An 11,268-nucleotide genomic window follows, 5' to 3' on the forward strand; every position below is an offset into this window, starting at 1 on the left:
AATAGACGATTAATAACGTCTTATTTTAGGTGATATAAATAGACACAATCTAATAAAGGGGAAGAGATATAATCATTGAGGTCACACTTAACACAAACTAGGCCGATAAATCAGCCCTTCACCCGTTACGATCTTGATGTTGGGGTTAGGGGCTGATTTCATGTATTCATTGAACTCTGCAATTATCAGCAGACACTTTTGGCTGCACAAATATGTGTATATTTCACACACTTACCGGTATTTTTCGCGGCTGTTGAGCTCCCGTCGGCTGAAGAGTTCATTTTGCGATATGTACAGCATATTTCCGAATCAAATCCTACGTTTGACAACTTGTAAATCCAAGCAGAATAACACAACCCTAAAATACCGTTGACATTTAAGTTTCGTGATCACCATACTACACAGAGCAACCAATCCGATGCGACTTCCGCTCGTTCGCTCATTCGAAACACTCGGTACGCTTGGTCATGTGACTCGGTTGTTATGCTGGAAAGCGCTAAAGTATGATGGACGAAATGATTGCGGGTGTTCTTGACGAATTGGGCTATGACGTGAGATTAAAGGTGGAACAACAAGAAGCATTATTAAAATTAGTTGAGGGAAAGCATGTTATTGCTTTTTTACCCACCGGCTTCGGGAAAAGCCTGATATATACTCTTTTCCCTATCATCAAGAGAAAGGTAACGTGAATTTAGGAAATGTTGATAAAATGACATTGCTCTTTATTGAGGTAGGAGTTATTTGTATGTGAGAATAGTGATAATCGATTGGGCGAGCTGTGTTGGTGATACTAATAATATTTATTTGTGTTTTAGGCCACTAACCCAAGATACATATCCATACATCATGTGGTACAAAAAAGATGTCATAGTGCGTAACAAAAGAACATCGTAGTTATAAGAAGTAATATACATAAAAGTAATAATTATCGCATTTTACAGATATAAGTTATATAGCTATATACTGCACAGTATTCAAACAAGGGGATTTAAGTGTGACCATAAAAGCTGTGGAGCAAGATTTGTGATGATCTAAAGTATTATGTAGCAGGAGTCGTTGATAAAATTATTATGATTATTATTGACAGTATGACATTATCATTTTTTGGATTAATAGGATTAATATGAAGTTATAATAATTTCTTTTGTCCTTTTCATAGTTTTGATATTTAAATCTTGCCAGTGTTCATTGGAAAGTGTTGGATGGATACACTGATTTATGGAATGTTAGACAGAATCTTACTGATTATGCCATTTCTCTTGGAGACCTAATATGGGATGTTTTGATTCATATAAATTATGAATGCCTGTCTACATTATAAAACATAATTACCACACAATTCATGAAAATTCTTTATCAATCTTCATAGCAGTGTTAAATGACAGTATTCTTTTGTTTTATTCTTATTAATGAATATAATAAATTATTCAAGTATGTGTTTTTGTCTAGAAAATTTAAATAATGAAACATGCATTCAGTAAGAACACACTGACAACATATAAAGATGATCACATAACAGTTTCTGTATATTGTCATTGTGATAAGGCTATTACTGGTGCATGGAAGCCAAAAATATTAAATGTGACATTGTATAAAAAAATGATAAAGTACAATTCAGACAATATTTTTTTAAACATGCATGAAATAATAGTTTTTCTGTTCTTTTGATCTTCAGTTGACCGGTAAGCACCAAACAGTGCTGGTTATATCACCACTACGGGCCTTGATGTTAGACCAACAGGCAATAATGAAGACACACAGCATCAAAGCCCAATGCATTATAAAAGACATGCCAAAGGAATTCATTCAAGGTAATTTTCCATTGACAGTCATGCATATATAAAACAGTGTGTGTAAAAGAAAATGATTTATTAAAATTTGGCACAAAAATTTATGCAAACCAATTAATAACTTTCCACAAAGTATCTAATATGCTAAGAGATTTATGGTGGTGTTGATTTCTGTTCTTGTCCTTATTACATACCAATCAAGGTAATACAAATAATTATTGAAAGAAATAAATCAACTGTTATATTTAGCATGGGATATTGTGATCATACACTAATGGTAGACTATACAAGAAACCTTAAGTTATTTTGGTGCAAGAAGTAGTTTCTTCATTCAGATCTGTATTTATCTTAAACATAACTGGTTTTATATTTTTGTTATTCTTTTACAAAGACAAGATGTTCTATTACACAATAATAAAGTAAAAACTGTTAATGTAGGAAAAGGATAGTAATCAAATTTCACATTTCTACAGATATCAAAGATGGAAATGTAGATGTTATTCTGGCCAGTCCAGAGGCTATCATGAAGAAGGAATGGTTACAGATTGTACATCAAGAACCTTTGTGGTCACAGCTATGTCTCCTTGCTTTTGATGAGGCTCACTGCATTTCACAATGGTGATTATTATATTCTTTATACTAAAATTTATTGTACAACATAATAGAATACTGTGTAACATCTGGCACAGAGTCTGTCTTTCGTTTATAGGAGTTAAATACAATATTAACATCTGTTCTATGATTTTTATGACCATTCACTTTCACTTATATTTTAAGTATTTTGTTTGTCTGTTTATTACTATTTCAAGAAATATGTAAATTATTGTACAAACCTGTCTCTAGCTGTATTTGCCTGAAATAAACCCCAACACCACAATAGAATTCTGGAAGATTTTGTGAAACTGCAGGGTTCCATCCGAGTTCTTATATCTACCACTGCCTTTGGTATAGGAATTCAGGTTGAGGATATAGATGTTGTAGTACATTGGGGGGTTGAAAATTCAGTTCTCTCCTACTGGCAAGAAGTTGGAAGATGTTCTAGGGATGGGCGTAAAGGACTTGGATTATGTTACATATTTCCTAGGTCTCTTAGCCGCTGTTCAGATGAATATATGAAGAAGCTTTGTAACACATCTGACTGTCTGAGACGTTGTGTGCTGGAACAATTCCTTCTCTCCAACATGGACCAATCATCTTTACCATCGTCCAGAATGTGTACTCAAGAGGATTGTGACTGGTGTGAATGTAAAGCCTGTATGTGTCGTGTTAACTGTATGTACAGATGTGGATGTGCGGGAAAACCTGTGAATGTCATTGATCAGTTGTAGAGTTCTGGTTGAAATACATATTAACAGATTGGAATGTGCACTATGTGTAATTCAGTGAAACATTACAGTATTCAAGGCTCTCTAACCTAATTTAGAACAAATTACTACATAAGATTGGTTTAAAGTTATCTGCTGATATATATATATATATATATATATATATATATATATATATATATATATAGTAATGCAGGAAACAAATACTAACAATGAGTCATACAAAAATTGCATGTACCGGTACTCATGTACAGTAACATGTATATATTATATTACCATTACCATTTTAAGTGGATTTTGATGTAACTCATTGATGTTTCAGCACATACTGGGCTATACAACACTGAAACTACCAGAAGATGAAAAATGCATAGAAATTTGATTGGCATATCATCACATTCAAGGCTTACTACATGAACTGGTGACTAACAAGTGGACTGCACATAATTCATTGACACATCATTCTGTTGGAAACAAGCTGACATTTAAGAAAAAGCTGTTTAGAAGTACATGTTTAAAAAATGCCTAGCCATGTGCTCCACTTTCCATTCCAGACTTCCTAGACATTATTTAATTGACACGTCAACATATCATGGCTGTAAAATCCCATATATTACAGTGGATTTGGACTGTATTAAATTCAATAACACATCAGCACATTCTATGCTAAAGAACCTAATGTAAACTATATATTACATGTACTTGTAAATAACAAATATATATTTGGTTTACAGTCAGTCACAGATACATCAATACATTCTATGTGATATACCATGGTGTAAACCAACAAGTCTGGTATGTCTTCTCTGCAAAAGCCATCCATAACTCACATGTTGTAACACTGGGTATTAGTAGATTAAGAAGAGTATGCATTTATATACTTAATGTTGCAAATAAAGTTGTCTCAATCAACTATAATCTCCAGTCTTTTGCTCATTTTCTTTAGATGCTTCTGAATCCTTTTCTTAAACTCTTCCATTTGATTAAATTTTGAAAGAGAATGAATATCAGGGAATGCTGAGTGACATCTTCCTGAGATTAACTCACAGCATTTGTTGTCTAAGAGGATTTTCACAAGGTCCTCAATATCTGCACTCCTCCTCACAACACCTTTTGTTCGCTTGAAATTGCCACGGTTAAGTATCTTGTGATCAAAAACATACTGAAGTGTTTTCTTTATCCCCACCATTTGGCTGTGTCTAGCTATGGTGTCATCAGTCACATTTCCACTGGCGGTCTTGACAGCCTCCTTGTATTCCCTGTTGAAAAATTCCATTTGTAAGTCCATTTCAATATTGTGTCCCTCTTTCCCTGCAGTATTGACTGTTCTGTTCCATCGAAGTTGGTGTGCCAGACGAGAGGACACTCCACCATTTAGTGCACTTAAAAGATTATAGCCACATACAAAGTACTTGGGGTGGTGCTGATCAAAGAACTCTATCATATCATGCCTCCAGTGGCTGATTATTCTATCTCCATCTCCTTCCCTGATAGCATCATGACGGGCCATTTCTCCTAGACCTCTCCATAAAAGAGCCTTGGAGTATTCAAATACGTGATCCTGCTTTGACTTGTAGTCTTTGTTACATTTTGTTGACATGACCTCACACTGTCCAGAGCAAAACCACTCACCAGCTGGGACATCATTGTCACTTAACCCCAAACATGTGAGATGAAACCATCTTCCTTTAGGACAACTGTAATTATCACAACATATAAACTCTTCAGTATCACTCTCTAACTGGCACAGGCCACAATAGCTGGAATCAGCATTACAGTCTTGTAGCTCTGGAGGATGGAATCCTAAGGTTGCCACTTTATTTGCAATAGACTGAAAATAGCACCATAATTTTTCAATGTCTTTGGGAATATGGTCTTTGTCTATCATTGATCTTGAACTGGCTATGACATATGCCTCTGTAGCAAAGCGTAGTAAATCGGTGGCATAATTGAAGCAGGAGCTGGTTTTGCTGTTGACATTGTGGTGCCTGTATCTGTTTCTAATATAATATAACGTGCCCACATCACGTGCACTTTGGGGTCTATACAACAGCTTGAATGTATCCTGCAAAAGAAAGGTTTTGGGTCTGTACTACTTATATATTGTAAATATTTGTTGGGTATGATAATGTGTCAGTAAGATTGGTACATCTGGAGATTTTGTTTATAATGACTTGGAAATAGGATCAGATATATATGCATATGCAAATAAATGTTGAACAAATGTCCTTCCAGTATGTTTTGTGAGGCCTTGGCAGGGAGTTTTACTAGATGAATTGACAAGTCAGAATCAGCATGCACCCTCTGCAAATATTGTCTAATTAATTTACAAAACAACATCCCAATATAAAATTTTTGTGTTATACTTTTACTTGATACTAAATAATACTTTTATTTCAAATATATGAATGTGGATTAGTTTTTAAATGCTTTCTTACAATATTAGATTTAATAACGGTGTTTAGAACATTCTAGTTTACACATCTCGAGAATGAAAAAAGTTCCATTCAGAATGTAAATAATGCTATAGATAAGCAGTCCTCAACATTATTAGTTAATTGTAAATGAGGCCACATGAATCCATGGGCACATAATATAATTTTGCATAGGGAGTTTATATCTATAATTTATTTCATTTCAATTAAGTCTTGATCCTTTATTATAACAAGGAATATTGTACTACTTCTGATCAAAAGATATTCAAATACTAGAAAAAGCATATCAACAATTAAAATTTGTGGAAACTGAATTTTAAATAGCAATCACATATATTGTTTGCTTCCTATTCCTACCTCTAATAGTATGCCACGTTTGTGCCACTCCTGTATTGCTGGAACAAGCCCTTGTAATCGGTCCCACTTGGATCCCCCATTGATTCTTGCAATTTGTGCATCATTTGCCCTTTCACAACTGAGGGCATCCCCATAAAGAATACAGGATATTGGGTCCGAGTCCAATCTTCCTGGGACATATTGTTGATATTCTACCATGATATCAACCATATCTGCAATTTTGGTCTCATCCTTTGCCAAAACACCTAGGGGAATCTGTAAAAAAAAATGGTGAAATTTTATTATTGTGTAAATAAACATTCAAATATAGTCAAAACAAAATGGTTCTCTGTGCCAAAAATGGTTGATTCAGACTAGTTTGTATTTAATTAAGTACAATCAAATGCAAATAATAATTCAGACTGGTTTGTATAATATACAATCAATTACAAACATTAAGTGACTATTAAATTAATATCCTCAAATAAACTATCTAAAACTTTGATCTTCTTCTAAGACATCAAGCCTATCACATTACTGGAAAAGGGCCTCTTCTCTTCCTCAGTAGCAAAGGACACCAACCAATGTAAAAGATAAAAAGTATTCATTTTGGGAACTGCATAACTAACTGCGAGATGATTTTTGCTTTGATCAGCTCTAACGTAAATAATATATGTTCTTAATTTGTCACAAAGTGGCAAAATTCAGTACATATATATATATACATATATATATATATATATATATATATATATATATATATATATATATATATATATATATATATATACTTACAACTTTGCTCTTCTGTCCAAGTTCTTTTGAATATTTATGGGGGATGTGGGCCTGCACTCTATCCTGGAGGCATTTGAATGGTTCTTCCTGCACCAGTATTCTTTGCACTAATATAATGAATTCATATCTGTAAAACAAAAATTGTTTTTATGAAAATAAAGTGCAATACAGAAGTTCAATGGTATCTGTACCTATGAACTCTTAAGTATTAATTAACATAACATACTAAATTCAAGATAGATAACAGTTTTTCTCTTTTCAGGTCAATTTTTCTAATTACAAGAAACTGACACTAATATAATTACAAGAAACTGACACTAATATTAGTTTAAAATTCTTTGCAAATATTATTGTGCATAACTATATTAGGAATGAAAGCAATAATAACCTTTACAGGTTTATTTGCACGGGGGGGGGGGGGGGTAATATCATGCATGTACTTTCCTCCCACAGAAAATTATATGTAAGTATGAATGCATTTGTAATTATCTCTACATTTAATCAGCTAATGAACCTGTTATGACTCTATGGTCTTAAGCAAAGTAACAGAGAACAGGTAATCCAAACAGTTGAGTAAAATTCAATTAATAATTAATTACCTGGAATACAAAGTGAAACTTAAATTAGAACTTTAAGTCCAAAAGTATAGAAAGTTTGGAATGAATTTGAGTATTGGATGTGCTGTTGTGCCTATAGCTTTGAGTGAGCAGATTTATGTATCCCAATGATATGATACAGAATGTTAATTGTTTTTAAATAAATGATTCCTCTAAAATTATACACGGCAAAATATTATTTTAGTGCTGAACTTTAAACAGGAATGATAAAATCTTGTTTACTTTAAAGTTATTTACAGACTGTGACTTGACTATAATGCAACAATATACCTTGCATGTAATTGAACAGGTTGCTTCCTTGCTCTAGATAATTCATAATCATTAGTAACTAAATGTTGATCACATGACCTAAACATTGATGAAGGGCTTGAATTACCGTCCATCTACACCAATCTCCTTGCACCATGTGACCATTATAAGTCAAGTGCAACATTATTCGCTGATGAAGGCAGTGAGATATTGCTGAAAATTTTGAAATCTTAAGGTAATTATGATCTGAATATGGGAACTTACTAATGACCCTGGGTCTATATCACTTACAATGGAATTTATATAAGTTTTAGCTTGACAAAAATCAGGTAATCCATGGTTTCTGCAAAGGGAACAAGTAATGTCCTGAACTTGAAATTAAACATGTTGCTTATTATTGATCAATAAGTTATTATGTAATCTAAAATCGGGGACAAAATGTTACGTATCTGATATGTTGTTTACAAATGATTATTACATTCTACGATAATGGACATTAGTTAAATGCACAATATCAATATACATAACAAACCTCAAAAGCTGGTAGTCTGCATGATCTGGGTAGAATGACTCAACTGGGATATGCATGATGTCCATGGGTGATGGGGGGTAATCAGAAAGACCCATGCAAGGTACTCTGTCAATTGCTGCATAAGCCTGAACCATACTGAGCATCTGATTTCCATGTTCCCGTGTACTGTAGCGGGCACGAGTCTTCTGGTTTACATTATCAAATACCAAAGTGTACCCCATGGGAACCATTGTTATCTCATCGTCATCTGTATCTGAGAAACCATCTGAAATCATTGTTTGGTTATTAGCTTACGCTTGTTTAAACTGATGAAATTAATTTTTGTTCCATGTTTCATTTAGTGTATCATGTCAAAGAACTTAAAACAAAATACATCCGATACTGGTTATTAGAGCCATTTTTGAAGTTGGATATAATAGTCATGGATTCCTTTAAATTTATATATTCAATCTCAGCACCATTACTTACTGAATTTTACTCAGTATTTATTTTATGCTGATGAGCAATAAAATAAAATGTGATTTGACATGACTCTGTATCTTACTTTTGTGCTTTTATGATTAGATGTCCAATCTGATAATGAAACATGTCAATTATATCCCATGGAAAAAATATTAATATTAATTACCATGATACTGAATTGTTTTCTATTGAAAATGTTAATTAATATTCATTGCAAAATGACAATATTTCATACTCTGTGTGTGTGTGTGTGTGTGTTTGAAGTTTAAAAAATGGAATATTTCTACAACTGAGTAAATGGATCTGATAGCCAAATGGTAAGAAAGGATTTGATTCATGGCCCATACATATTATACTACCTACTCACAATGTATGGTATCCTCCATTAAATCTGTACTGCTGACCTGGTCATCATTTGACTCAGACAAGGAATCCTGCTCTAATGTATAATACATGTCAGTGCTTCCTGTCTCATCCAACATCCTCACACCGACCTCCTCACTGACTAATAAAGTAGAAGCAATACCAGAATAAACTTACTTAAAATTTGGAAAAAGAATATAAAAATGAATGAGAAGACAAATTCAATTGAGAAATCATACTAACCAAAAAAAACATATTTTCTCATGGGTTTACCACAACTGACAGTGTTAATGTATTTCTTATACAATACCGAAGAGTGGTAATTTCAAATGAATCTATCATTTGCATATATGGAACTAAATTTGTATTCATAAATCCATTCATAGTACAAATTTGGTCTTATGCAGAACACTGAAAGTAACAAAAACAATTGAATAATAGAAATAATTTAACTACACGCATTACAAAATAATGAATGCTTAACAATTGTGGTAACTTCACACAGATTTAATTCTCCTTGATAAATACTACCTATGTGGTGGAAGTGGATGATATTATCAATTCAGTTATGTAATGCAAATTTATGTTCCCAATTAATAATGATACCTACAAGGCTCATCATTGTCAAAGAGGCATCTCCTGGCTTGTGGTGCTCTGTCTGTCAGGAGTGACTTCTGCTGCAGGAGGTCATCTGCATACTGCCGACGGATCATGTCAATGCATCTCCTGACTGCATGTATGCTCAGGCATAGTCCCAGATGGTTCAGTCTAGCAAAGGCCTGTGAAATATAAAAAGGTTATTAATGCATGGTTATATATTTAACATTTAACTTTATGTCTTTATTCTTGTGATCGTTTGCATTTCTTGTTAGAATATACCAAAGTCAATTAAAGAATAAGTTTATTACAATATCTATTTATTAAATCTTGACTGATAGATATACAAGATCTAATGAAATTAGACAACTGCTTCAGTGTGAGGAATATTTCCTACTGTTTTTGGATCAGACATTAATTGTTTTTTTAATGGTGACTGAGATTCACTTTTAAAAATTATTGCCCTGAAAATGTATCCTTTCACAAATCTGTTGGCATGATATTAATATTGTTAAAAACAGGAGCTCAAGGGATTCAAGCGATAATCTCAGGTTGACCTGCTCTACCTCCTGAAAAATAGATGGTTTAATCCTTAGCAATTATAACTTACTTCTCTTGAACAACCAGCAAGCCACATCTCCACCCCAACCATCTGTTGCAAAAGCTTCATGTGACCAGGATTCCTCATGAAGACTATCTGGCCTATGATAGCTCCTATGTTTGGAGCAAGCCAATGAATTCCACGGGCAAAGCTTTTTTCTGCTGCTTTCAGCAATGACAACAGCACAGGGCATTTCTCTTCACTTTCAGCAAGGACTTTCTGCCAGTTGAAGCTGCTTATCTGTAAGTAAGGGTCACCACTTGCTCGCCATACTGACTTAAAGGCAGGGTGGCATACTGCTTTCATCTCCTTCTTAATTATGTCCCCCACTACCTTCAGAAGGGCCATCTTAAATGTCTTACTTTTCTGCAGGAGAAGATGAAGTGCAGTCACATGTCTGCTTTTCTTAATGAGGCTGGCTGCATAGGATATATGCTTCATCTTCTTATTTATAGTAACCTTTACATTTGTCTGGAAGTTAAAGAAGGAGAATTTTTACTTGTGAAATATTTATTTGAAAATTAGTAATTCCTATCAAGTACAGTAAGTTGTTGTGTGAGATTAAAATTTTATATGTTAATAACAGCATGTAGTTAAACAAATTGTTCTAAGTGATAGTCCACATAAATACATTTGAATATGTGCAGTCTAAAAGACTGTAGAATGTCTAGCAAGATTATATCATAACAGTTAATAAAGCCAAACAAATATATTAGTGCCTAGTACCATTTTCATGTTGAAGATGTGTGAGGCCACCTAGCATCAGTAGTTCTGGATAGTAGCAAGCAATATTATGTCTAAAAATCTAATTCAAGCTTGATTAACCTAAGCCAGGAGGTTATGTTTTAATATATTCTGAATAAATGTCTTCAATATAAATTTTCACTGATTTATTAGGTGCATATATCATCAACATCAGATCCCAGGGTAAAAGGTATACAATAGAAAGAACAGGTTCGGTGTGATAATAAAAGTTAAATTTGTGTAGTTATTTGGAAGGAAAAACAATGGCAGTTTTAATCCAACCTAAACTTCATGTATTAAAGAAATATAATTTCCAAATGGGAAATGTAGTAAAATCAAAAGATGTGGAAATTTAATAAATATTACCATTATCACAAATCTCAGTTTATTCTTATCTCTCTCTCTCTTAACTTTCAATATCT

At 33.4% G+C, this 11,268-nt stretch overlaps 1 protein-coding gene and 1 long non-coding RNA gene across 2 annotated transcripts; one reads left to right on the forward strand and one right to left on the reverse strand.

Moving 5' to 3' along the window:
• Positions 1-241: 241 nt before the first annotated feature.
• On the forward strand, positions 242-3,978 carry LOC149775263 (uncharacterized). Its single transcript, XR_016416467.1, has 3 exons — positions 242-680; positions 1,676-2,408; positions 3,438-3,978. It is a non-coding gene; the product is annotated as an uncharacterized LOC149775263 (long non-coding RNA).
• Positions 3,979-3,993: 15 nt separating this feature from the next.
• LOC149775264 (uncharacterized) lies at positions 3,994-10,257 on the reverse strand. Its single transcript, XM_089943137.1, has 7 exons — positions 10,112-10,257; positions 9,515-9,683; positions 8,909-9,046; positions 8,080-8,344; positions 6,682-6,808; positions 5,908-6,162; positions 3,994-5,180 (listed from the first exon to the last, which is right to left on the reverse strand). The coding sequence occupies exons 1-7, from the start codon at positions 10,187-10,189 to the stop codon at positions 4,020-4,022; spliced, it is 2,193 nt and encodes a 730-aa protein (XP_089799263.1). The 5' UTR covers positions 10,190-10,257; the 3' UTR covers positions 3,994-4,019.
• Between the last annotated feature and the right edge of the window lie 1,011 nt (positions 10,258-11,268).

Source organism: Sinohyriopsis cumingii, chromosome 19 (assembly GCF_028554795.1).
Source record: "Sinohyriopsis cumingii isolate HCF-2022 chromosome 19, ASM2855479v2, whole genome shotgun sequence".
NCBI lineage: Eukaryota > Metazoa > Mollusca > Bivalvia > Unionida > Unionidae > Sinohyriopsis > Sinohyriopsis cumingii.

Excerpts from the sequence above, each read along its gene's own strand:
- LOC149775264 (XM_089943137.1), bottom strand. The coding sequence starts at position 10,189 with ATGAGGAATCCTGGTCACATGAAGCTTTTGCAACAGATGGTTGGGGTG. Across the intron at positions 6,809-8,079 it reads GCAGACTACCAGCTTTTGAG|ATATGAATTCATTATATTAG; the intron begins GTTTGTTATGTA and ends TTTGTTTTACAG. Across the intron at positions 6,163-6,681 it reads TTGGACAGAAGAGCAAAGTT|ATTCCCCTAGGTGTTTTGGC; the intron begins GTAAGTATATAT and ends TTTTTTTTACAG.